The sequence below is a fragment of the Selaginella moellendorffii genome, unplaced genomic scaffold (genome assembly GCF_000143415.4).
Source record: "Selaginella moellendorffii unplaced genomic scaffold, v1.0 SELMOscaffold_65, whole genome shotgun sequence".
NCBI lineage: Eukaryota > Viridiplantae > Streptophyta > Lycopodiopsida > Selaginellales > Selaginellaceae > Selaginella > Selaginella moellendorffii.
In genome coordinates this window covers 132,579-158,836 of record NW_003314326.1, presented here as the reverse complement: position 1 = coordinate 158,836, position 26,258 = coordinate 132,579, and the positions used below count along the sequence as shown (strand labels likewise).

Sequence of the window (26,258 nt, the reverse complement as noted above, 5' to 3'; positions counted from 1 at the left end):
GGGCATTTGCGGTGATACCTGCAGTCGCTAGCCTGTGTTTACGTTGGCCGAAAGCACGTAGCTGCTAGCCTCAGAATCTAATCCCAATGAAACTAGCGATGTGAGTGCAGCACGGCCCACTCCAGCACACTTCCATCTGGAAGATGCATCTAGCAGCAGCGTCCAAGTCACCGCATTGGGCTGAAAGGGCATTGCCTCGAGCACCTCCACAGCAGCATCCAGCTCGTTCACCCGGCCAAGCATGTCAACCACGCAGTGGTAATGCTCAATGCCAGCACAGGCGCCATACTTGTCACGCAGCACTCGCAAGTAGTGCCTTGCCCTGTCCACGCATCCACCATGGCTGCACGCAGTGAGAAGGCAGATGAATGTTACGCTGTCTGGGTGAGGACGCCCGCCCTCCTCTAGGAGATCAAACAGTGCGGACGCGGCGCTCACATGTCCTGAGCGGCTGTATCCCGAGATCAAAGCATTCCATCCAGCAATGTCAATGCTGTCGATGGCAGCCGAGTCAAAAACGTGCTGTGCGTCAGCAATGCGGCCGCACTTTGCATACGCATCGACGAGGCAAGTGACAAGGATCCCGCCATCGTCGAGAGGGCCATGATCATGGTACCTGTACAAGCGGGCGTGTATGGCCTTTGTTGCGACCGAGTCCCCCACACTTGAGCAAGCCGAAAGAGCTGCCGCGCACGCCCTTGCCGCGGGGATCCCACTATCGGACGCCTTACTATCTCTTTGTCGTGAAAGCGCCAGGGCGAGCTCTGCCTCGCCATTCACGGCACAGCCGCGGATGAGTGAATTCCAAGACACGTCGGTGTGATATTTGATGCTGTCGAAAACACGGCGCATGTCTGCAACGCTTCCACACTTGGCATACACATCCAGCAGGGCGTTGGCAACCACCGTGTCCGATAGTTTTGTTTGTGTAAGTTGCGCATGAACGGCCATGCATCGCTCCAGAGACACCAGCTTTGCTACCACATGTTTGCCGCCAGGCCTTCCTGTTTCCGAGATGCCCGACCCTTGTTCTCCTTCCGCAAGACATGCCAGCGCCTTGAAAGCCGCGGCAAACGTCCACGCATCTGGCTGACAGCCATCTAATTGTTTCTGTAGCATGAGCTCGAAGAACTGCAGAGCAACCCGAGGCATTGCAGCTCCCGACATGAGTGCATTGCATGACACCACGTCCGGTTGCAGCATTGTGGAAAACACTCGGCTTGCATCGTCAGCGCTGCCACACTTGGCGTACATGTCAACAAGGCTGTTGGAGACGACTGTGTGATAAGCAAGGTTGTGGCGGCTGGCAGCATGAGCGTGGAGCGCCATGCCTTTCTCCAGAATTGCTAGGCGCTGACAACCCCTCGAATTCACTTTGGCCGCTGCCAGACTGCTACAAGCCTTGAATGCAGCTGTATAAGTTGCGAGCCCCGCATCTAAGGTGGCAGTCATGGACGCAAACGATTCCAGCGCCAAGTCAGCCATGCCATTGTCAACATAGCCCAAAATGAGTGAAGTCCAAGCGTTGGGATCAGGTTGCCGCATCCCGTCAAAGACCATTTGAGCATCGACCATACTCCAGCACTTGGCATACATATCCACAAGAGCGTTGGCTACAACCTTGTCTTCCTCGCAGCCCCTCTCTCTTGCGTGAGCATGGAGAGCCATCCCATTTTCTAGGCCCCGTAACTTGCCTGCTGGCTCGATGGTTGCTGCTGCCACATTGGGGCAAGCTCTCAACGCAGCAGCAAAAGCCATGGAATCACAGCCTGCACATCGCGTCATGAGCTCAAAACACTCGAGAGCTGCCTCTGCCTTGCCTTCACCAGCATAGCCCAGCACCAGCACGGTCCATGACACGAGATCAACGTTACGTCTAGACCAGGCAGCGTCAAACACTAGACAGGCATCGGCAAAGCTCCCACATTTGACGTACATATCCATGAGTGAGCTCACCACGTACCTGTCGGGCTTGGAGCTTATGAGCAGCAGCTGAGCATGAACAGCCATGCCTACCTCCAGAGCCGCAAGCTTGACGAGCTTACCATCGATTAACGTCACCTCCTCGTTTGCTGCCAGGCAATTTGCACACGATTTGAGCACAGCAACAAAGGTGCGCCCGTTTGGTGGTGGATGGCTCCGATCTGCTTGCATGTGTTGGAAGAGTGTGAGGGCGGATTGGCCGTCCCCGTTGTCAGCATAGCTGAGAATGAGCGCGGTCCATGACACAGCATCTGGCCGCAGCAACCTATCAAACACCATGTGGGAGTCGACTGGGCTCCCACACTTGCCATAGACGCTGATGAGTGTGTTGGCTAGGAGCCTGTCATCATCCTTGCATATTCTGGAAGCTCGAGAGGCAATAAACATCGCCTTTTCTAGTGACACCATCTTCACAGCCCCTAGCTGAGAGTCCTCTTCTTGATTCGCCAGAGAGGCACACGCCTTGAGACCCGCAGTGAAGGTTTGGGCATCTGGCAGGGGGCAGCAGTGGTGCTTTACGTTCATTACCTTAAGAAGCAGCAAAACCATCTCTCCCTCGCCATTGGTAGCATATCCCCACAGCAGTGCATTCCATAGCACCAAGTCAGGAGGCCGGGGCATCCCGTCGAAGACGCTGCGAGCGTCTGCCATGCTACCGCATTTGGCGTACATATCTACCAGGCTGCTCGCAACGTACATGTTGTGCTCCAGCCCGCAATCAGCTGCTTGCCGGTGAAGTCGTCGCCCTCCCTCCAAATCTCGCGACCTGCCACACGACTTCAACGATGCAATCAGGTCACATACCTTGTTCCTCAGCTGCACGTGAAGGGGCACATGTCTCTTCTCTTGAAGAGACATCCGGTGCTCCGTAAGCGCTAAATAGCCATTCACAGAAGAATTCCAGCATTTGGCCCAACTGGGCATACTATCTTAGCTACAGGAGCTCATGAACCATGACCTGTGGGGCCAAGTGCCAGAAGTGTACAACCGTGAGGCTTACACTTCGCTCCTACGGGAGTGCATCAGTGGAAGGGCGCTAGAAAGAGGGGCACGCATCCATGCCCGGTTGATAGCAATAGAGAAAGACAAAGACACCGCTATTGGGAACTTGCTGGTGCAAATGTATGCCAAGTGCGGAGATTTGCACCGAGCAAGAAAGGCTTTCTACAGCATAGAGCGAAGGAACAGTGTGTCATGGACGGTGATGCTGGCTGCCTATATCGATCACGGCAAACAAGAGCAAGGACTCTGCTTGTTCCACACTATGGACCTGGAGGGAGCCCAGGCAGACATGGATGCGTTCACCTTGTCATGCGTGCTCAGCGCGTGCTCCAGCCTAGGGGCAGGCGCAGAGGGCCAGGCCATCCATGCTCGTCTCGTTGCGTGCGGATACGAGCTCGACATTCCGCTACAAAACGCCCTCGTCACCATGTATGCCAAGTCGGGCAGCATTCAGGTGGCAAGGCAGGTGTTTGAGAACATGGCCGCGAGAAACCTCATCTCGTGGAATGCCATCCTTCTCGCTAACCACCACAACCGCTTCAACGTTGAGGCATGCCTCATCTACCTCCGCATGAACTTGGAAGGCGTGCAGCCAAATGCAGTGACATTTGTAGCGGTCGTCGGTGCCTTGTCCGAGCAGGGACCGGGACTTAAAACCGTCTTAAGAGGCCGGGCGGTCCACGCGCGAGCGGCTGCGTCCGGCTTTGCCTCCCAAACCGTGCTCCAAAACGCTCTCATCAGCATGTACTCAAGGTGCCACTGCCTAGAAGAGGCCAGGAGAGTGTTCGACAACATCCAAGACAAGAGCCGTGTGTCGTGGACATCGATCATCTCGGCCTATGTCCAGCACGAGCGGGGTGACGAGTCGCTGAAGATGTTCCTGGCCATGAACTTGGACGGCATGCAGCCGGACGAAATGACACTGTCTGCCCTCTGTGCTGCGTGCTGCCAGCTTGAGGATCGAGGCCGAGGCCTGGCAGTGGGAAGGGGCGTCCATACACGGATCCGAGTTGCTGGCCACGACCAAAACCCCGTGGTTGGAACAGCTCTGGTGTGCATGTACGCCCGATGCGGCTGCCTGCTGGAGGCCGCAGCAGTCTTTAACAAGCTGACGCCCAAAGACGTGGTGTCATGGAACGCCATGCTCACTGCCACTGTCGAGGCTGGAGAGGCGGAAGAAGCACTCCGGCTTCACCAGCGGATGAGAGCTGAGGGAGTGATGCCGGATGCGGCTACATTTGCTGTGGTTGTAGCAGCGTGCAGCGCGCTCAAGGACGAGGCCACGTCGAGGGCCGTGCACACCGAGGTAGCTGCTCGCGGCCTCGACGGCCACCCCGTGTCCGGCACTGCTCTCGTGTGCATGTATGCCAAATGCGGGCGCTTGGATGACGCCACCACGGTGTTTGAAAGGATGCAGCGGCACTCGGTGCTGGCTGTGGCCGCCTGGAACTCCATCCTCGCTGCTCTTGCAAAACACGGGCACGGCGCCACGGCCGTGGAGTTTTTCAGAGTGATGACAATGGCGTATGTACAACCGGATGGGATCACCATCACTGTTATGTTGCACGCTTGCAGCCACTCAGGCTTGCTTGCGACCGGTCTCGACTACTTCTTGTCTATGTTGCATGACTTTGGATTGGCACCCGCTGCCGAGCATTACGCATGCTTGATAGATCTCCTAGGACGAGCAGGAGTGGGAGCCGAGGCGGAAGAAGTCATTCGTGGCATGCCGTTTGCGCCCGACAATGTTGCGTGGAAAACCCTCCTGGCTTCCTGTCAAACATCCAAGGATGCGGGCCGGGGATCTAGAGCCGCTATGCAACTTATTCGCATGGACCCATTGCTCCATGACTCGTCCTACGTGCTTCTATCTAACATTCTCCCCGTGTAAACTAAGTGTGTACGCGTTGAATAAAAGCAAACCACAGGGCAAACACACATATATCTTACCTAAACATATCTATCTGCCACCCGGAAAGCCGCCACCACCTCCACCGCCTCCTTGGAAGTTACCACCGCCGCCTTGACCTCCTTGCCCTCCCTGTCCCGGAAAGTTGCCTCCAGCTCCGCCACCCGGAAAGTTACCGCCGCCAGCGCCGCCCTGATTGCCTGGGATGTTACCACCGCCCTGATTGCCTGGGAAGTTACCACCGCCCTGATTGCCTGGGAAGTTACCACCGCCTTGATTACCCTGGAAACCACCTCCCGCCCCTTGCTGCTGGAAACCACCGCCTTGGCCACCACCCTGCGGGATGTTGCCCGGACCACCACCACCCTGCGGAAAGCCACCACCACCGCCACCCTGTGGGAAGCCCTGGCCACCTCCGGCACCCTGGTTGAAGTTGCCACCGCCACCACCGCCAAAGCCGCCACCGCCGCCGCCGCCAAAGTTACTCCTCGGCCCTCGGTCCCAAGAGCCACCGCCACCCCTGGGAGTAGAGAAGCCAAGTGGGCTCCGGTTGGGAGGTGGCTGATCGGCAGGCCAGGTGCCCATGTGGGAGTTTGCCGGGTTTGGATCCCACGTCCATCCCTTGGCCCTCAGCTCCGGCTTGGTGGGATCATCCCACTTGGAGTCCCAGTAGGGGAGGCCATTGGGATTGTCCCACAGCTTACCACCACCCTTGGAGCTGCTGCTGTAGGAGCTGGGGGTGTAGGTGGGAATGTCCCTGGGAGCATTCGGGTTGGGCCACGTCTTGCCGGTGCCTGGCTTAGAGGACCAGCTGCTAGTGGAGCCGTAAGTCCCCACCCCGCCAGCCGCACCGCCACCCGTGTTGCCAGCCGCCGCGTTGCTACCATCAAGTTCCCGGCTGGACGTGCTCCCTTCGGGGACAACCGGCCCAGTGGCGGTGCTAGCGCCACCGGTGGCGCCTGTGGCGCCGCTGCCGCTGTCATCGGGACTTGGCCAGCTCCTCTCCGCGTTGAGGTAGCCCAGGGTTTTGAAGCCGCGCAGAGCGAAGAGCTTGCCAGGCGCCGCGAGAGGCTCAAAAAGCACCCTCTTCTCCTCTTCTGCCAAAACCCAAACAAAGAGAGGTGGTCACGGAGAAAGCGAAAGAAAATTAGACAATGCGGGATACCCACCGTAGCGGAGCGCATTCTGCAGGAGACGCCGCCCCACGACACCCGACCTCCTCATCGCCATCGCTCCTCCCTGCGCTGCGCTCTCTAAACCCTCACTAAAACCCTAGCCCCCTCGCATTGGTCTTTAAAAGAACGTGCGGTCCCGATGGCTCAGATGCTCCATCAACGGCTCTGCTTCGTCCGTGGCGGCTCAGATATTTTGTCCTAGGAAAATGCCCTAGGTGACGAGTTCGACTCCTGCGAGCCTAGTCCCTCTTAGTTATTGACGAAGAAGAGGATAGGATAAGAGGACCCGCGCTATGGCGGCCACCTTAACGGCGGTGGCGGCGGCGGGCCAAATGCGGTGGCCACCATCATCACCATCACATTCGCCGACTATTGCTGGCAGGTTGGTCCAGGTGGATATCTCCGCTGCTCGTCGTCCAGTTTGCGCACAAGCGGTAAGAAGAAGAATGCTCTTTCATGTCTGGAATGTCTCGTTTGCTTGTTTTGGCTTGCTTGTGCAAGAAGACCAAAGCACCACCCGGCGGCATTGCTCAAGGCCTCGGACAGCAGCCCGGCCACCAAGAATCTCACCACTACGTGGGAACATGTGAAACTCATACGCTACCTTTCGTTCTCTCTTTGGACGATGCCTTGACGGCGCTCAAATCTTTTGTGTGCCAGCTTCGTCCTCCAGTCCTCGGCCAAGGCATTCTCCGGGTCCAGGTATGGTTTTTTGGTCCATTCCATCGTCTCCCTGCCGAGAGTAGAGTGTCGCCCATCTCACAAACAGGTTCCGCTTCCTCCCAACGTCAAGGCGTTGCATTGGCTGCAATGTCAACCCGAGTGCAGCCTTTTGCTACCTCGGATGTATTTCTCGCCCAGGAGCAACACACCACCCCACGCAGGTGGCAGCAGCATCCAAGTGACTGTGGCCGGCGTTGGATCCGCTGCAAGCTTCCGGGGAGACGAGCCCTTCTCTAAAAAACACTGGAATTCAATCAACAGGTACCAGTCACTCCATCCACCACTTCCATAGAATGACGCGTTTTCTTTCGTCAGATTCCTCTCCGAGGACTCGCCTCTCATTCGCGCATATGGTGCCATTCGCTTCAACCCCGAAGTTGAAGCCTCGGAGGAGTGGCAAGCTTTCGGCACCTTCTACTTTTTCATACCTCAGGTACTTGAGGAGAGCCTTGCAGCGGGGCATGGCATCTGATTGTTTTGCTGGCTGCCAAGATCGAACTGTGCGAAACTGGAAACTACTCTCTGCTTGCAGCAAATCTCTCCTGGGGGGACGTTGCATACGAAAAGGCCGCAGAAACGCTGCTGACGGCATTAAGCAGTGTAAGCCAAACCCACCGCAAAAGAAAGTGTTTCAGACGTTTTAACCTCGTGTTTGCCGCAGGTCTCTGTGCAGGTCAGCGCTTCTCTGAACAAACTTCACCTCAGTAATGTCGTGAAAACACACAAGCCCGACGAGCGCTGTTGGCACGCAAAAGTCAATACTGTCCTTCGAGAGCTCGAAACAAAGAGTGAAACGATGAAAAAGGTAAGGCGATCCAATACATCGTGGTGAAATTATCTTCGATGCCTTCAGGTCGTAATGGCACGTCAAACGAGGCTAGAAATCGACGGAGAAGTTCCTCCACTCACTCTCCTGGCGTCCTTGCAGGTCAGTTTGGTTTGGTTGGCTGTGTGACTTAACTGAGCCGCGCGGTGAAAGAATTGCAGGACCAAAATCCTTCAGCATACCAGTTTTGTTTGCAACTACCAGATGGGAGTGCATTCATTGGAAACACGGTGAGCGGTTGGCATTAGTATACAAACAGAAAAGAATCGTGCTTACCATTGTCAATCAACAGCCCGAACAGCTTTTTGCAAGACATGGCTTGTCTGTTACGAGTGAAGCGGTGGCTGCAACTCGGCCCCGTGGGGAAACAAGCGTGGAGGACAACCAGATAGGACTTGAACTTCTCCAAAGGTTGATACCCTTAAAGACAACCATTTAGTATGTCTGAAACGTTTTAGTGGCAGCTGCAAAGACCACATAGAGTTCCAAATCGTGCAAGAGGCTGTGCAATCTGCTATGCTGGTACGAGCCTGTTTACACGAATATAGGCGCTTTATACTAATGTTATTACATGTGCAGAGCGTTTGCAACGACGTCAAGTTGGCATTTGTAAAAGGAATAATCAAGCAGCCAAGGATCCAACATCTATGCACGCGATTTCTTGGCGTGCTCAACAACAAACGTGACGAAGTATGCTGTCAGCTGGTGTTTGCTTGCTTGTCTGAGAGCTCGACGTTTGCTTGGCAGTACGATCTACTAGCCGCGTTGCATCCTACACCTGCAGTCTGTGGCCATCCTTCGGGTGCTGCCAAAGATGTTATAGCATGCACGGGTAACAAGCTGATCATTTCGAAGCTAAAAGTAGTCCGTTTGTGCTGTCGCAGAGAAGTTCGACAGAGGCATGTATGCAGGACCAGTGGGGTGGTTTGGTGGTCAGGGTGCTGAATTTGCCGTGGGCATAAGGTCGGCATTGGTCAGAAAGCTTAAAGGAAAAGCTGGTTGCGGAATGAATGCTGCCTACAATGACAGTGAGCGAAAGGTTGCTACCCTTCTCTTTGAAGCGCCAATGATACCTTTGGCATTCCGCTGACAGGATATGTTCCTCTACGCTGGTGTCGGCATTGTAGAAGGATCCAATTCTTCGTCTGAATGGCATGAGCTAGAGCTGAAAACAAGCCAGGTAGGTTCCTTTGATATGTAAAAACGAAATGCTTCTGACGCTGCTCAGTTTGAAGCGCTGCTCCAACCGAGCAAGCAACTCAAAGATGCGGCAAACATCAACATGCTCTGGGCCCGGCTCCTAGTCGACGAGTGCTGCAGGCTGGGCGTGACAGTGAGTTGTTGTTTGCTGCATCTAATTTGGCCTTCAGTACTTCTGTGTTGCTCCAGGCTCGCGATCATCCCCACTTGCAGAAGCTGCGGCTGCAAATCCGCGAGTAACCTGTATATCATGTGTCGACGAGAGGTCGTTAGGATTCTACGCACTTGGATATGGTCGAGGTGCGAGGAGGCCTGCAGCCGTCGTCATCACCTCTGGGACAGCAATGTCCAACCTCCTCCCAGCTGTGTGTTGAGCAAACACTCCTTGGGTTAAGTTTGTATACTGTTCTCGTGTGTGTTTCAAAGCAGCGCGTTGGATAGAGTCATTAGTGACGCTTGTGACTGCAGGTGGTTGAAGCCAGTCAAGACTGTGTTCCACTGCTGATACTGTCCGCTGACCGTCCACACGAACTGAGAGATGTGGGAGCAAATCAGAGCATCAACCAAGTAAGGCTTGTCTTTGCGTTCCCTGCTTAAGAATCAATGATACGCAGGTCAAACACTTTGGAAGTTTTGTTCGGTTTGATTTTGATCTTCCTCCAGCAACCGATGAAGTTCCAGCAAGGATGGTTCTCACGACTTTAGACACGGCCATATTCCGTGCGACCACGGACCCGTACGGCCCAGTCCACGTCAACTGTCCATTCAGAGAGCCCTTGGAAGCTGTACGTGCGGAGTGGGATCTGGAGTGCCTGGAGGGCCTTAGTCAGTGGATGGCAAGCGCTTCTCCTTTCACAACATACATCCCCAGCAGCACAAGCAGTCTGTTGGATGGCACTGCCACTTTGTATACAGGCAGCCAGATGAAGGAGGTGTCAAGCCTGATTGCCAGTGCCAGCCGCGGGGTGATTGTGGCTGGCGGGCTTAACCAGTCACAAACAACGTGGGCCGTTTTCAAGCTTGCCAAACACCTCAGGTGGCCGCTCGTTCCTGACGTTCTTTCAGGCCTCAGATTGGCTTCGAAAGAGGAGGACATGGACGTCAAGATAATCCACAACCTGGATCATGTCTTGCTTAACCCGAGCCTGCATCCATCCGTGGCACCCGACATCATCCTGCAGGTAAGAAGCAATTCCCGGTTTCATTTCTTGCTGAAGTTTTGGCAGATTGGCAGCCGGATCACTAGCAAACGTCTGTCGCAGTTTCTACAGGAGTGCTCTCCACGTGCTTATATTCTGGTGGAGGAGCATCCCTACCGTCATGATCCTGGCCATAGGTTGACCCACAGAATAAAGTCGTCGGCTGGCGAATTCGCGCGATTTGTTATGAAAGAGCTGACGGAGCCGGAGTTTCCGGAGCGATGTCATTCGTATGGCATGTGGCTGCACGTCTTGTCTGATACGGTAATTGAACATTCTTTCGACGAACTTCTAAATATCTGTCTGAAATGCAAAGGTCCGGCGCGAGATTCTTTTCCAACTCCAAGCGGAAGCGACTCTAACGGAACCATGTATCGCCCGAATTGTCTCGTCCAGCATTACTACCGAGTCGGCAGTGTTCCTAGGCAACAGTATGCCGATTCGTGACGTGGACATGTATGCGGATGGTCTCACGGACCAGCAATCTCTCCTGGGCGACCAGAACCTGCCGGCGATGGTAAGCATTGGTGCAAACAGGGGAGCAAGTGGAATTGATGGCGTTATAAGCACGGCAGTAGGCTTTGCAGCCGGTAGCAACAAGAGGGTACTCGAAGCGTGTTTTACTCTTTGTATGTGCATTTATTCTTCTTGATGATGTGCTGCACAGGTCACTCTGCTAATAGGCGATCTTTCCTTTCTACACGACACCAATGGATTGATGTTCTTGATGGGGAGGTAAAGATCAAGCTGAAAGTTGATGCATTGCTTGGCAGTAAGAAAGTGGCACACTCCTTACTGACAGTGTCTTGTGATCCAGGGAAGCACAGCCTCCAGTGACTCTGGTTGTGGTAAACAACCGTGGTGGAGGTATTTTCAGTCTGCTGCCTGCAGCTGGCCTCATGCCAGCGGTCGCCTTCCGCAACCTCATCTCTAGTGAGCACGACGTTCACCTGGATAAGCTCTGTCATGCGCACAGGTACCACTCTTTCTGAGAAGACCTTGCACCATTGTTGTGTTTCTGTGCTAGGATAAACCACATACTTGTTCAGTCCAAGGCGGAGCTTGTGAGGGCTTTACAAGATTCACGTACAAGCACTTCAAGCTGGGTGATCGAAGTAGCAAGCAACATACAGAAGAATGCCAACTTCCACAGGTAAGAATCCATCGCTCTGGCTGTATCACGAATAATAAGCTTGCAGGTTTTTGCAACAAGCAATTCATTGTCACTTGGACCGGGTTTTACCAGTTCTTTCAAGGCATGTATCTGCTGACAAGAAAATCATAGTCGCAGTAGAGACTTCCCCATACAGGTAAGTGTCGTCTCTTTTTCCATCTTGTGCACTCTGTCATGGCCGAGCTGTCCGCAGTTTTCCCCTGACCTCCCGTCTCACCACCGGAGCTGCAGAGTTCTACAGGCAAGGCTTTCTCCTCCGACTTGTCCTTAACAATGGTTTCTCGGGATATGGCGAGGTAAGCAAACTACATAGAGATACGCTTAATGTGTTATAAGCTAGGTTGCACCCCTGCCTGGTGTCCACGAGGAGGGTCTTTTGGATGTGGAGATGCAGCTTTCCGTATTGTGTGGGAAGCTAACAGGGGTCGAGCTTCCCGAAAATGTGGCTCTTCTCGACGGAAGCTTCTCTCAGTGGCTGCGCACAAACTTGGGTCCACAGGTAAGGAGATATTGTCGTGCTGTTGTAGAATAAATACCGGTTACGTGTCTCTCCTTGACTTTCAGGCCGAGACGATTTTTCCAAGTGTTCGATGTGGTCTGGAGATGGCGGCGCTTGAAGCTTTGGCAGCATCTCACAATTGCAGTCTCTTGAGCGTTTGCAACGGCCGTCCAAGTGACGTATCTATTTGTGGACTGATTGACATGTCGGAAGGAACCCCAGATGATGTAGCTTCCGTCGCCGAACAGCTTGTTCACGAGGGATTTACCACTTTAAAGATGAAAGTACGTACTCTGCTGTCACTTCCTGTCAACTGATTCTTGGGCAGGTTGCGAGGCGGGCGCTCCCCACACAAGATGCTGCTGTCGTGGTTGCGGTTAGACAAAGAGTTGGCCGCGGCATTCATCTCCGAGTTGATGCAAACAGGCGCTGGACACTGTCGCAAGCTGTGCAGTTTGCGGAGGCTGTGCGAGAGTGTGACATCCAGTACCTGGAGGTGATTAGCAGTCGTTGCTGATTTGGCTCTCTTTCAACTGCGGTTGACACAGGAACCGGTGAACAACCATGCCAGCTTGCCAGCATTCTTGGAACAGACTCAAGTACGTGTTGCCTTGGACGAAACGATCGATTTGAACCTCTCATGCTTTGAAAAAGTACTGGAAAGCGCACCTTTGGGCAATATAGTTGCTGCGGTGAGTGTTCTCTTATCTCGTGGTATCCCTCACGATTTGGGGGTCGTTTGCAGGTGATCAAACCGGGACGGTTGGGAGGCTTTGAGAATGCTTATATGCTATGTCGGCTATCGCTGAACCACAATATAAGGCCGGTCATCAGCGCTTGCTTCGAGAGCTCTCTTTCTCTCGCAGCTTACGCACAGTTTGCAGCCTTCGTTGATGGCCAAAGTCCGCTGCCGTCAGTGGCACACGGCCTTGGAACATATGCCTGGATCGAACGCGACGCGGTCGGGAGAAGTTTCTCTTCGATTGTAAACAAGGGAATAGTTTCCGCAGGCGCTGTGAACGCCGTGGCTTCAACACTGTTGCAGTTCAGCCCACCCAAGCCTCGTGCCAGAAGCTTCACGTCAACAGTTGCCCTTGGAGGTTATTGCTTCACGTTCCGCGTTGTGGAGGTGGCCAGTATGCGCCAGGTGGGTTTCTCGCCGCGGAGCCTTTCTAACTTTGAATACAGGAAAAGCAAACTGTGGTATTCCTGCATGGTTTCCTTGGAAGTGCCGAAGACTGGTTGCCTGTAATGCATTCGCTCGCGTCCTCGTTCCGGTGCCTTGCTGTGGATCTTCCTGGACACGGGAGGGCTTCCTCAGTAACTGGGAATTTGGAGGCGGAATGGGGGTTAGACGTTTTATCAGCGGCGCTATCCGAGCTTCTGGAGCAGCTAAGTGAAGGCAGTGAAATTGTCTTGGCTGGATACTCAATGGGAGCCAGAATAGCTCTATATATGGCTCTGCACAAACATCAAAAGGTGGTCACAACTTGTGCGTCATATGTATCTCACTGTTTCTATGATTGTTATGTCAGATCAGAGCAGCTGTAATCGTATCTGGTAGCCCCGGGTTACGAGACAAGCAAGCCAGAATCATTCGAGCCACGCAAGATGATAGTTTGGCCCTTTCGTTGCGCCTAGGTGGACTGGATAATTTCGTTGTCAATTGGTACAAACGGCCTCTGTGGAAGAGGTAAGAACGAGAACTCATACTTTTCCTCTCACAGGCTTCGTCACTGTGCAGCCTAAGGCATCATCCCGACTTTAAAAACTTGATAGCAAGTAGACTTGAGATGCATAAGGGAAATGAAGTGGCCTTAGCTGGGGCATTGTCGCAACTAAGTGTTGGACGTCAACCGTGAGTTTGTTGTGCTTTGTGTTATGTTTGCTCACCTGTTTTCTTTCTTTCCTTTAGCTGCCTATGGGAGCAATTGCACACAGCAAACATACCATTACTGGTGGTGGTGGGCAAGGCAGACGAAAAGTTCGTGAGGATTGCCAGCGAGATGGTGTATGCCTTCAAAACGTTTGGTAAGGGGAACGCTTTGAAAGTAGTTCAAATTGATGGTAGTGGCCATTGTGTACCCATTGAAAGCCCATTGCTGCTTGTTCAAGCTCTACACAGTTTTATGCTTGGAGTTGGATTGAATTGAGTATTGCAATGCTATTTATGCCGAAGAAGTGGCAAGAACTTTCATTATGATAGTCTTCTTTTCATACTTCTGTAGAAAAAAGTTAGAATAAGTCACCCAATTGAAACTAACAATTCAAATGGTTTGGTTTCAAATGTATAGTAGGGATAGGAGCCATTCACACCTACGCTTTATATAAAAATATTTTAAAATATATATTTTAATTTTTATGATTGCTACATTTGCACTTGAGTAGTTTTTAGGTTGTTTTAAGCTTTAAATATGCATTTTAAAACATTTTCATTCCATATGTTTTTATGGTAAAAATTTAATATAAAACACTAGTGACTTTGCACTTGACTTACTTTAAAATGTCTTCAAAATAGCATTCGAAAATGTTTTAAAATATTTTAAAATTTCAAAGTCAAATCAAATTTAAAACCTAAACCCGAAACCACTCTCCTAGAAACTCTGAGCTAAACTCGGGATGAAACTTACCTCGTTAGTTGTCATAGAATAGAATTCGGAGAACAATCAAGTTTTAGAAGTTGCGGGGGGAGAGGCTTTAGCTCCCCGTGCTTTAGCTCCAGGTCCACCTTGATTGAGGCCAAGATCCACAAGCTTAGCATCTCCACGACCTCAGCCCCGAGGCAGCTTGCCTCCTCGAGTGATAGTTGGGCCTAGTGCCTGTCCTCCAGCCCTAGATGCTCTTCCACCGCAGTTGCTCCTCACTCCATGAGTAGCACCTCTGCACTGGATGCCACTGCCCCAAGCTAGCACCATCTCCTTGTCAAACCCTATAGCTCTTCCTTCCCCAAAATCAGCTGCTCCTCCTTCCTCCACCAAATCCCCAACATGATCTAACCTAGAGCCTACCTCGGCAATGACTGCTGTTGGCGCCCCTGCCATCAATTCCCGAGCTTGCAACAATCCTAGCTTGTGGTAAAAAAACTGAAACACCCTAATTAGGGCGTTGGAATCTTTGAAAAATATTTTAAGATTAAAAGAACCCCTCCCCCCATCTTTTAAAATCGAATTTTTTTGGTCTGAATGTTTTAAAAAGTGAAAACATTGTAAAAAAGTTAGCACTATATGTGAATGTTTTTAAAAAATATCCTAAATTTTAATGTAAAGTAGATTACTTTATTTTAAAATATAGTGCAAATGTATTTTTCACTTAAATTTAACACATTTCAAGAATAAAGAGCAAGTGTGAATGCCTCCATAGTGATTCATTTGTTTTGCATCTGATTTGGCTAATTTCTATACCATATTAACTAGTGGAGTATTTATATTTTTGTATTAAGTGCTGAAATAATGCCAAACTATGTGTGGCTCTGTTTTACATATTAATCTTGGTGTTGGGATGCATTTCAATGAGTATTATCTAGTGTATACACAAAGAACCAAGTGGGTACACATTTGGTTATTATAATTTCACATATGTATGGTTGGCAAGTATCATTTTGTACCACCTTGTTAAGTCCTAAATTTCATACTATTAGAATTTTGTGTTAGGCCAACATTATGTTAAAATTATGTTAAACTATATTTGGCTTTGTTTTATGTACATGCCCTAAACCCTAAACTCCAAACCCTACACTCACAAGTTTGGTCTATAGTTTTACACTTAGGAATATTTTTATTGGAAATGGTCACTTCAAATCTGGCATAGATGGCAACATTGAGTACTTAAAGGTTATTTTTTGTATACTTAATAATGATATAGTATTTAACTTAAAAATAATCATAAGTGGTATTATTATAAATAAAATATGAAGAGGCATAGTATAATCTAGAGAGACTAGATCTTTGTCTTTTAGCACTGGATCTTAATATTGATATAGAAAGGGCCCTGTAATAAAGTGATCACCCCTTTAGCCAACTGGCTTAGGGTGTAAGTGATAGGATTCTAACATTGGTATTGGAGTAGTTCCATTTTCATGGCTAACAAATAAAGTAAGAATATTTTAAAGGAATATTTAATATGGTGGATATAAAGGGAGAACCAAAGTTTGGTAGACCCTAAACAAAGGACAATGATGACCAAAGGGTAGCCTAAGTATGATTATGGATGATTGTTCCCTAGCGAGGGAAGGATTGTTAGGCACCAAGTCAAAATAATATGATAGAAAAAAGGCCTTGCAATAAAGTAATCACTCTTTTAGCCAATTGGCTTAGGGTGTAAGGGATAGAATCCTAGCATCTTTTAGACCAATTTTTAAAGCTATGGATAAAGCATTTTGACAATCTTGATCATTATGGCTATAACTAAAGGAATTTGAGTACATGAAAGGTGAGGAGCTTCTATTTTCCTATAATGGGAATATATTCTTTAAATTTTCACTAGCTAGTTTGTCAAGACAACCTTTTGGGATGATGTGCGGACAGCATATAAGAACGATGGTCTAACACAAGAAGTGTTGTTAAGGAACCAAGAGGCATGGGATGCTCACCAAAAAAGTGAGTTACTTACAAAAGAGAAAATAGGTTATATGGAACATAATGGACTTATTTATTATAAACAGATAAAGGTGCATGTTCCACAAGGGGAACTAAAGAAGGTAACCTTAAAAGAGTGTTATGATAGACCTCTTGTGAGACATAGTGGAGTGCCTAAGATAATGGGTTTACTTAAGAGAAAGTATCACTAGCCAAACATGGCTAAGAACATCCAAGATTATGTAAAGATATATCCAACATATCAACAAATCAAAGCCGTGACTAAAGCTAGTGGGGGCTTGTTACAAAGCCTTTTAATTCCAGATTATCTATGGAAATGTTTTACAATGGACTTTATTATAGGACTCCCCCCAAATAAGGGGTTTGATGCAATATTTGTAATGGTGGATCAGTTTTCAAAAATGGCATATTTCATACCCACCACAATGGGAGTGGATGCGGAAAGTGTGGCAAATTTGTTCTTCGAAAAAGTGGTTCAAATGTAGGGAAGGCTAGAGGAAATTATCTCAAATTGAGATAAAACCTTCATTAATAGGTTCTGAAGAACTCTCCTAGAATAATATCGCACCAAGTTGAAATTCAACATAGCCTATCACTCATAGACAAGTATGTAAGCTCTTGAATTTGGACTTCCCGAGAGGTCACCCAACCCAGTATTATTCAAACCCAAGGACGCTTAACCCCAAATATCCCAAGACCCTTAACCGTTTGGAAAAGGGGGTGCACTCTTGTTTATGGGCCCTTTCCCTCTATATTTGAACCCCATGGATCGTCTCTCGAGTCGTTCCCTTTAGTTGCTTACAAAGTATTGAGTATTGAGTTAAGTTTAATGGTAATGACACTTTTTGACAAATGGACAAACAGAAAGGGTAAATAAGCAACTAAAGGATTATTTATGATGCTATGTTTCCAGAGACAAAACTAATTGAATAAATCATTTGGGACTTGCAAAAATATGTTATGATAACTCACCACATTCGAGTATTGGGGTGAGTCCATGGGAAGTCATTAATAGGTGAGCTATTAAAGGCCTTATAGAACTTAGCGTACCTGTAATGGAAGCATTCATGGCAGAAATACCCAATACGTGGAATCTATTGAGGGATTCCTTGGAACTGGCTCAACAAAAACAAATTAAATATGCAAACTAGAAATGTCAAGATGTAGAGTTTCAATCTAGGGAGAAGGTGTGGTTGAACACTAAAAACCTAAAGTTACCAAGTGGAATCAATTGGAAGTTGACCCAAAGGTAAAATGTATATATTTTTGGAAATGAATTGACATTGTCTTTATCCTTGTCTTTGCACTCAGGTAGTAGCAGCATCAACCTTCATTAGAATAGAACCATCTCCCACAAGAAGTGGAGTTAAAAGACGTGTAGCGAAAGATGTGGAGTGGAAGAGGCAACATTTCAAAATATTGTGCCAAGTGAAAAGCATCATTAAGGGTGGCTAGAGCAAGTATATGCACAAGTCTTACAAGATCTTGACGAGGTGTTAGTCACAACATTCCCAACTTGATCCTTTTTGACATATTAGGCTTCTCATAAAACAAGAGGCTTTGGAAATGAATACTAAATTGCATCATGGACTTAGACAGCCTTTGATAAAGACAATGCAATTGTTAAAAGGCATTATTACAATTGTTAACATGTCCAAATATGCGTTTAAAGACATTTGGTAGAATGCTCCAATCCTCACAAGTGGTTGCGCTTAAACCATTGTACCATTGTAGTACTATCTCTTAGAAATGTGTGGGAAATTCATGCAAATGCCGAGCATCATCCCAAGAATGATATATAACAATCACTATGAAGTGATTGAACCAATAGTACACATCATCCTCAAGATTTCTACGGAAGAACTCCAACTAGACTTAAGGATTGGCAATAAAAGCAGAAAGAGCTGTACCACACACCATGAATGCTACTATCAACTGAGTCTAATTGTTCAATTATAACCATATAGCATTGAGCAATTGCACTAATTGCTGCTCCAAAGTCAAAGGAGGAGGAGCTACTGGTCTATTATGAAAATGAATGAAAAGGAAAAAAACAAAAGAGAAAAAATTGAAAAAGCTATAAGAAAAGAGAGATTTAAACAATGCAAAAGCTAGATTTAAAGGAAAATCCCAAATCCAAGTGCTCCTCAACTCCACCAATATGAGTGCATGGAATATGGAAAGAAAATATAGAAATATGCATATCAATTACCCTAAACCTTAGCTTATATCAATTACCCTAAACCCTATCAATTACCCTAAACCTTAGCTTATATCAATTACCCTAAACCATATCAATTACCCTAATCCCTAAACCTTAGCTTATATATATGAGCGAGAAATTCGAATTGAAACCAATCTGACGGCTACCAAAATCCCACTATGTTAATATTAGTATATGGTATTATAGCCGTACACTTGAACCTCATACAATATAATAAAATTATAAATATATAATCTATGAGTGTATGGAATATGGAAAGAGAATATAAAATATATATATTAATTAGCCCAACTAGCTTATGCAAGTTGTCCAGATTGAAACCAATCTAACGGCTACCAAAATCCTACTATGCTAATATTAGTATACAGTATCATAGCCATACACTTGGACCTCACAAATCTTAATTTAAAAACAATTTCAAAAAGGAAATTAAAAGAAAAGACATATGATTTACATATTTAAAAGCTGGGATTTATATTAATTTTAAGATGGATGCTGTAAAAAAGCTCTTGAAGAATAAAAATGATTTGAAAATTATTTTTACTTATAAAAAACTAATATTTCTGGATATCCTCAAGTATTTCTTGTTTCAAATGTATATATCACAAAATATTTCTCTAAACAGTAGGAAGTAAATTACTTTCCAATATTAATATTAATATATAGTTCACAAGAGTAGCAACATCTTTATATTTTCTTCCTTATCAATTTTCTTTCTGGTTTTTAACTAATAACCTTGTACAAGCCTACTTTTAAATTCTTATATTTTAATATTCAGATGCACTACTTGAGCTCTGCATTATTATTAAACCCACTAAGTAAATTTATCAAAATTACTACCACATTTATATTAAACCTCATGGCAATAGAGAATGGTTCTTGGTATCTAATAGGTATAAGCTATCTTATACAAATACAAATATCAAATCCATTTCTTACTAATATCTCAAAAACTAGCTACTTCTTCTATATTTTCTACTAGTTTTCTTGCTCATAACCTTATTTAATCCGCCAAGAGCTTTAATTAATTTTTATATTTTCTTTCAATACTGACATATAGTTTATATAAATTTTTTGATCTTGGTTTCGAATTTTTTCTGCAATTATATTATCTCAATCCCTGAAAGTCTTCCACGACAAAGAAGGACTCTTTAGTAGCAGTTTGGGGTTTCAATAAACTTCATGCATATTTATATGGTTCTCGATCGTTACTAAAAAGTGATCATATTATAATTACTTCATTATTGAAGTGGAAGAATTTAGTTGGTTGTACTACTCAGTGGGCTTTAAAGTTTTAGATATATAATTTTAATATTATTTATTACTCGAAGAGTTATATGGCTAATATTGAAACCATTTCTCAAGCTCCTTTTCCTTCTTTGCTCTCTTCTCATATTTCTGACAAACTTGTTATTCTAACATTTATGGATTTTTTAAACGAAGATTCAATGTCATTGGCAATTGCTATACTTGATGTTCAATGTCCACAAAGTGTAGAATAAGATTTACCTTCTCTTCATGAAATTCACGAAGCTCAAAAGATTGAGCCATGGATTTGAAGGCTTCGCAATGCGTTTGAGAATCCTACATAACTTGCCATTTCAGCATTTACATTCTCAATATCACCTTAAAAATGATTTTCTTTATTTTGTGGGGACGGATTCTAATGATCATTTATAGTAGGTGGGGCTTTCGCTATTTATTCCATACTTTCTCCATGCTACCATGATTCTCCTATTTTATGTAGGTATATGGGACATTATCGTGTGACTGAGAAGTTGCATAGGTCTTTCTATTGGTCAAAGATACATGTGAGACACAAAATCCCTAGGCCCCAAAGTAGAGCCGGAGGGGCGCCACGTGGTAGTGGCCGAAGCGAAAGCCAAACGAGCGTAACACGTTTGGACTAAAAGCTCCGCCTTGAAAGGTCGAGAGCGGGAGTGGAACCCCTAACAAAGTGCTTGAGGAATGAGCACGAAGCGAGCCATAAGCGAGGCTCCAAAAAGGGACCCAAAAAGGACTAACACATGACACGTGGAAGTGTCCGAGATGGACCCGAGTTGGAGTCCAAAGTGGAGTCCGAAGTGGAGTCCGAGAAGGACCCCGAGATGGAGTCCGAGGTGGAGTCCGAGGTGGGCTCGAGATGGATCCGAGATTGAGTCCGAGACGGACCCGAGATGGAGTCCGAGATGGACCCGAAATGGACCCGAGATGGAGTCCGAGATGGACCTAAGATGGACCCGAGATGGAGTCCGAGATGGAGTTCGAGATGGACCCAAGATGGAGTCCGAGATGGAGTCCGAGATAGACCCGAAATGGAGTCCGAGATGGACCCGAGATGGACCCGAGATGGAGTCCGAGATGGACCGAAGATGGACCCGAGATGGAGTCCGAGATGGACCGGAGATGGACCTGAGATGGAGTCCGAGATGGACCCGAGATGGAGTCCGAGATGGAGTCCGAGATGGACCCGAGATGGAGTCCGAGATGGAGTCCGAGATGGACCCGAGATGGAGTCCGAGATGGAGTCCGAGATGGACCCGAGATGGAGTCCGAAGTCGAGACCGAGACCGGGACCAAGACCGGGACCGAGACCGAGACCAAGATCGGGACCGAGACCAAGACCGAGGCCGAGGCCGAGACCGAGCCCGAGCCCGAGTTCGAGCTCGAGTCTGAGTCCGAGTCTGAGTCCGAGTCCGAGTCCGAGTCCGAGTCCGAGTCTGAGTTTGAGTCTGAGAGGGTGAAAGCCCAAAGCGTTCGTCTCCCAGACCCTGGGGGGTTTGGTGAGCTCCAAAAGTATAGTAGGGGGAGGACTGCAGTGGAGCCAGTTTGGCCAGGAAAGGCCAGTTTGGCCCAGGAAGGCCGGACCCAGTGTTGGGTGATGAGCTGCCCACTGGGAAGTCCAAGACTAGAGTGAATACGGACCGACAAGCAAGGTAGCTTAGTGAAGTGTTCAAGAGCCGGTTCTAATTCCCCCGGGAGATCGACTGGCCGATACTCTCAATCCAAGTGTGGGTGGCACTACCTACTTGGATACCTATCGTGGCTCAATGGAACCTCGCTCTAAGCCCATGGCTAGAGCACCTAAAGGCGGAAGGTGGGGAGAGTACCCAGGTGGCTCGCGTAAGGCCACGGTGTTTCGAAATGTTGTCCCAAAGGCCCAGACTGTGGAAAGGAAGAGGAGCAGTCCTCTAGGGTAGTGACCAAGGACACAGTCGTGTGGTGAGGAAGTCCCAGAGGACCATGGGACTTAGTGGTCGGGCCTGTGGGCCTCGATCCAGTGGCAGTGTCGGCAAACACGGCCAGGGGCAGAAAGGGACTTAGTGGGGACTGACAGAGGGATATTGGGGAAGGCTATTCCCCTTGTCGGTGGGCATCCTAAGGATGCTAAGGAGTGGATCTGAGATGACCACTCACAGATGGTTTGCCTAGTCTTGAAGAGCCAAGACTGTGATGCAAGTGATATTGGACTACCAGTGTGGCAAAGGTGATTGGGCATGGCCTTAGCATAACAAGCTGCCATGTCGGTGGTACCTTTGAGTGTCGGTTGTGGGATCGGACACGTGGAGCACTTGGACCAAGTGCAAATGTTGAGTGGCATGGATGCCATTCTCGGGGCTAGCAAGTCCCGAGTCCTAAATTGGACTTATGGAGGTTGTGATTGAGACTCCTCCAAGTGGTCGGAGGTGTGGTTAAGTGACTAAAGTAGAATGGAAAATTTAGTCGCTTACAATACAATATGATGTTATCTGATATGTGTATAGCTACATTTGGTGCCAAGTTTGTAATGCTCCCCGTCATCTTGTGGAAGGATGGTTGGAGTTAATTATAGTTTCCCGTGCATTTGAGTTTGTGGTGTTTGACCTGTTGGGGCATTTTCCATAATTGATTGCTAGCAATGATCTTCAATATGTATATGTCACAGGGGTGCAGAGTTTTATTGATGTTTTACCAAATAAACTCCTATATGGTCATAATCCAATACTACCAATGAAGTTAGGTTTACCTTTGCGATTCTTACAAGTTACTGATGCTAGATTGTGGATTCAGTATTTGATAAGCATTCTTCCTCTTGTTTAAGCAGAGTTTGTTGGACATTTGGGCTACATATAAATGGGACAACAATGGTGCTATAACTCCCATCATCATCCACCTATAGAGTACAAAGTGGATGACTTAGTATTAGTTTATTTTTCCAATCTTATGGTATATGGTTTATTTAAGGGGTTCTTTGTTTAGTGGAAAGGACCATATCAGATGTTACGGTAAGTTGGACCTCAAGTTTATGAGGTTTGGCATGATGTTTAGCAGGTCGATCCTCCAAAACTTGTTCATGTGTAGTAGTTGAAATGCTTCATACAAAGGGATTATGAATGACTAGTACCACCTACATATCCACCAATGCCTCTTTTTGATGTTCCTCTAGATTCTAGCCCATCTATAAAAGAACCTTGATAGTTTTCTATTATTTTGAGAGGAGGGGATGATGTGAAGTCCAAATGTATGGTTACAATGCCGTATACTAATATTAGTTTAATGGGACTTTGGTAATTGTTGGATTGGTTTCAATATGAACCACTCACTTTTGTATATAAGTTAAGGTTTTTGGGCTAATTAATATGCATATTTCTTTGTTTTTTTTCTATATTCTATACACTCACAATTGTATTTTAAAAACTATTTATATTAAATATAATTATATTATTTATGTAGTAATACATTAGATCTAATTTTATATTTTTTTAGTGGTTTCTAAAATCAAATTTAAGGAGATGAAAAAGAATATTAGTTTAAGAAAATCTATAAAGGTGCTCTTATATGAGATTTTCTTGAAATAATGTTTATATCTCTAGATGGATAGTAAAATTAGAGCTTGGTTATTTTACTTTATCTTTCCTGATCTTCCATGATTTATCATTGCAAAGTACTATTTCTACATTGGCACAAGGAGCCTTGAAGATTATTTATTTATTATATAACAATAAAACTTCTCAATATAAAAATAAAAAGTTAAAAAGGAAGCACTAGGAGCTTAATTTAGATCCTTTATACATACAAAACTAAAAAAACCTCGGCACAAGTAATAGCCAATAAAGGACAATTTTTCTTTCATGTATATAAAAAGTATGAAAATTTTGGTGGTTCTCACTAACCATATAACTATAGTTTCAATATTGCTTTTAAAGTATTGTGTAATCAAAACTCTTTTAGAGAAATTGTGTTGTGGGAACTATTATACATTTCTTATATTTTGTCAATTTATAATTTCTCTATATATCTAGAACCATTCTCTATTTCCAGAAATTCTATTATTCTTTAGTAAACTATAAATGTTAAAGGCATCATTACAGTTCAGATAATAAAGAAGTTAACTCAGTACACAATTAAATTTATAATTTCACCAAACCTGTTACAAAACCTATTATTCTTTGGTATGTCTATATTTCTTTGATTTTGTTAAAACTTGATTGGTTTTAAAGCTTGGTACTAATCTTGTGATTTTTTTAGGGTTTTTATAAAGGCAATAAAAACAAAAACAATGTTAAATTTCATGATGATAAGAAAATGATCTTATCTTCCGTAGCATATGCATAGTTATCTAATTGTATTAATTGCATTATTGTGCATTATTCTGAAGATGAATAGTAGCAAATTTTAGGTAAATTTAACATTGTATACAATAAAAATTTCTAACATTGTAAAATTAGAAAATAAAATCTATTTATCTTGGGTATGCTATATTTCCTAGCGGACCTGGGGTCTCTGCTAGTCAATATTTTTTATTTAAAGTTGCTATATTGGCATCAACATCACATATTTCATTTAAGGGATGCTCTAAATTGGATATACTAGATTTGTGATGCTCAAAAGCCATGGTGAAAGATTGTTACATGTTGGCAAAAATGGTGGCACCTCTTGAATTCTAGATTCATTTGGAAATTCTAGGATTCAAGAGACCAAATATATTGAGCAAGATTTTTCAGTTCTTTGCAGATCTTGGATATTGAAATACGAAGCCAGGTACAATGAATTTTTAATCACTTTTCTTTTTTTTTTACACTAATGCCATGTCATTCTGTTGTAGAATTTCTATGGTTAAAAAATTGAAAGGCAGAGAATTTTTGGGTGCTGTATTCTTACAGTGATCTACAATTCTAAAATTTTATGTTTTACAATTTACAGTTTTGGAGCCGATCGAAATATTCAGTATTTGCTAGAAATTTCAGAGCGAGGCGTGCACTGCCAATGTAGCAGCTTTGTGCACTGGCACTCTCAAGTTATTGCAGCCACTGATATGAACGTGACTGGCTGCTCAATCAATCAGTGCAGAAGTAGTGTTAATGCCTACTTACAAAGTGGATGGCAAGAGAAATCGATTTGTACCTGAGAGAACAACAAGGTCTTGGACTAACAAATGAATTTTTTAATGAGAGCTGACACATCCCCATTATGGTAAGGTGTTGCCACGTTCCTGGATGGAAACTCTTCCATTGTAGCATCCAGTTGGGACTTGGTAATACTTTCCTCCCCGTCTTAGAACTTGATTCAGCTTTTCTAAAAAAGATGCTAAACTTACCATGACGGTTGAATCTCTGGCAGTTTGTCAGCAGGAGACAATGCCCAGAAAAGCTGCTTCCAGACGAAGCTCCTAGCGGATATGAAGCTTGGAAGGGACAATTTTTACACTTTACTTCCATCTGTGGGAGTTGAGTCAAGAAGAATCGATCCATCACAGCCCTGAAAAACAGCAAAGTTAGAAGACCATAATTTAAATCTTGTAAAGCCACTCATGTCGACAAAACAGTCGTGGAAGTGCAAGCAAAGAACTCCTGCTGGTATCGTTCTGTCCCAATCGGTGTTCCTGATGATCCTCTCGGCTTGAGAACAGGATCTGTGGATAGCCATACTTGTGTCCTCAACTCTCACCGTGAGCCAAAACACCCAAGCTAGAGATAGCAGAAGCAAAACCAAAACGTTCCCTCTCCAACTTCCCACTATCACTTGGCATTTCTTCTTCCTCCTTGAATTTGCTTGGCAGTGATCGATGATCTGAAGATGAGCGTCGTTCCTTGATGAAATAAGCCACTGATACAGGGCTCTTATTGTCCAAGTTAAGTCGTTCTGATGACTGTTTACATGCTTAAGAAATCCTTTGACATGGTCCAAATCCAGGGAAGCTTGCGCTCGTACTTTTGACAAAGTTCAACCTCTGCACAAGAAATAGGAAAATCCAGCCTCCTAAAGTACAAAAGAAAGGTCTTGAAAGGACATATGTCTGTAGGCTGCGTTTTCTATTCCATTTCCAAACTTTCACTTTGTTCTGTTTGTTAAGTTTTTGCTTTTTCTTCTTCTTCACGATGTTCTTGCCCTTCTTATTCTTCTTCTTTTGGTCTATGACAGGAGCTATTGTGCTCAATGGTCAATGCTAAATGTATAATGGGTAACGAGATATGGGTCCAACGAGCTTGCCAAGCTTCAAATCTCCATTGTCGTCCATTACTTTGTTGCTGGCTACAGGTGAATAGCTATTATTTGTGCTATTATTACTTTATGTGGTGTTTGTAGGTGGACTGCCTTGGATCCCCAACAGCAAAGTTTCTTACTTGCCACAACAGAGGCCACAAGTTTTCAAATCTGTAAGAGTTTAAAAAATTCTGTAATTATAAAAGAAAAAAGTACTATACTGAACTGTACCTTGATCTTAGTGGATCAAAATAGCTTTTTCCTGGCTATGGAATATGTCCAGGT

At 46.0% G+C, this 26,258-nt stretch overlaps 4 protein-coding genes across 4 annotated transcripts; 2 read left to right on the top strand and 2 right to left on the bottom strand.

Moving 5' to 3' along the window:
• Positions 1-27: 27 nt before the first annotated feature.
• LOC112351722 (pentatricopeptide repeat-containing protein At2g13600-like) lies at positions 28-2,907 on the bottom strand. The gene has a single exon (XM_024690092.1). The coding sequence runs from the start codon at positions 2,905-2,907 to the stop codon at positions 28-30; it is 2,880 nt and encodes a 959-aa protein (XP_024545860.1).
• A 22-nt stretch (positions 2,908-2,929) lies between these two features.
• Positions 2,930-4,876, top strand: LOC9648772 (pentatricopeptide repeat-containing protein At3g09040, mitochondrial). The gene has a single exon (XM_024690091.1). The coding sequence runs from the start codon at positions 2,930-2,932 to the stop codon at positions 4,874-4,876; it is 1,947 nt and encodes a 648-aa protein (XP_024545859.1).
• LOC9648961 (glycine-rich cell wall structural protein 1.8) lies at positions 4,874-6,183 on the bottom strand. Its single transcript, XM_002984905.2, has 2 exons — positions 6,064-6,183; positions 4,874-5,991 (listed from the first exon to the last, which is right to left on the bottom strand). The coding sequence occupies exons 1-2, from the start codon at positions 6,122-6,124 to the stop codon at positions 4,946-4,948; spliced, it is 1,107 nt and encodes a 368-aa protein (XP_002984951.1). The 5' UTR covers positions 6,125-6,183; the 3' UTR covers positions 4,874-4,945.
• Positions 6,184-6,317: 134 nt separating this feature from the next.
• Positions 6,318-13,890, top strand: LOC9648771 (protein PHYLLO, chloroplastic). The gene is made up of 34 exons (XM_002984989.2): positions 6,318-6,503; positions 6,574-6,771; positions 6,839-7,053; positions 7,108-7,225; positions 7,285-7,392; positions 7,454-7,597; positions 7,646-7,720; positions 7,780-7,848; positions 7,911-8,029; positions 8,083-8,140; positions 8,198-8,308; positions 8,366-8,450; positions 8,503-8,657; positions 8,712-8,798; positions 8,847-8,951; positions 8,989-9,183; positions 9,287-9,385; positions 9,433-9,999; positions 10,045-10,281; positions 10,334-10,621; positions 10,685-10,752; positions 10,835-10,993; positions 11,045-11,170; positions 11,217-11,327; positions 11,385-11,487; positions 11,532-11,690; positions 11,756-11,974; positions 12,019-12,186; positions 12,239-12,382; positions 12,436-12,837; positions 12,879-13,169; positions 13,226-13,383; positions 13,435-13,548; positions 13,606-13,890. The coding sequence occupies exons 1-34, from the start codon at positions 6,363-6,365 to the stop codon at positions 13,841-13,843; spliced, it is 5,634 nt and encodes a 1,877-aa protein (XP_002985035.2). The 5' UTR covers positions 6,318-6,362; the 3' UTR covers positions 13,844-13,890.
• The last annotated feature ends 12,368 nt before the right edge of the window (positions 13,891-26,258 follow it).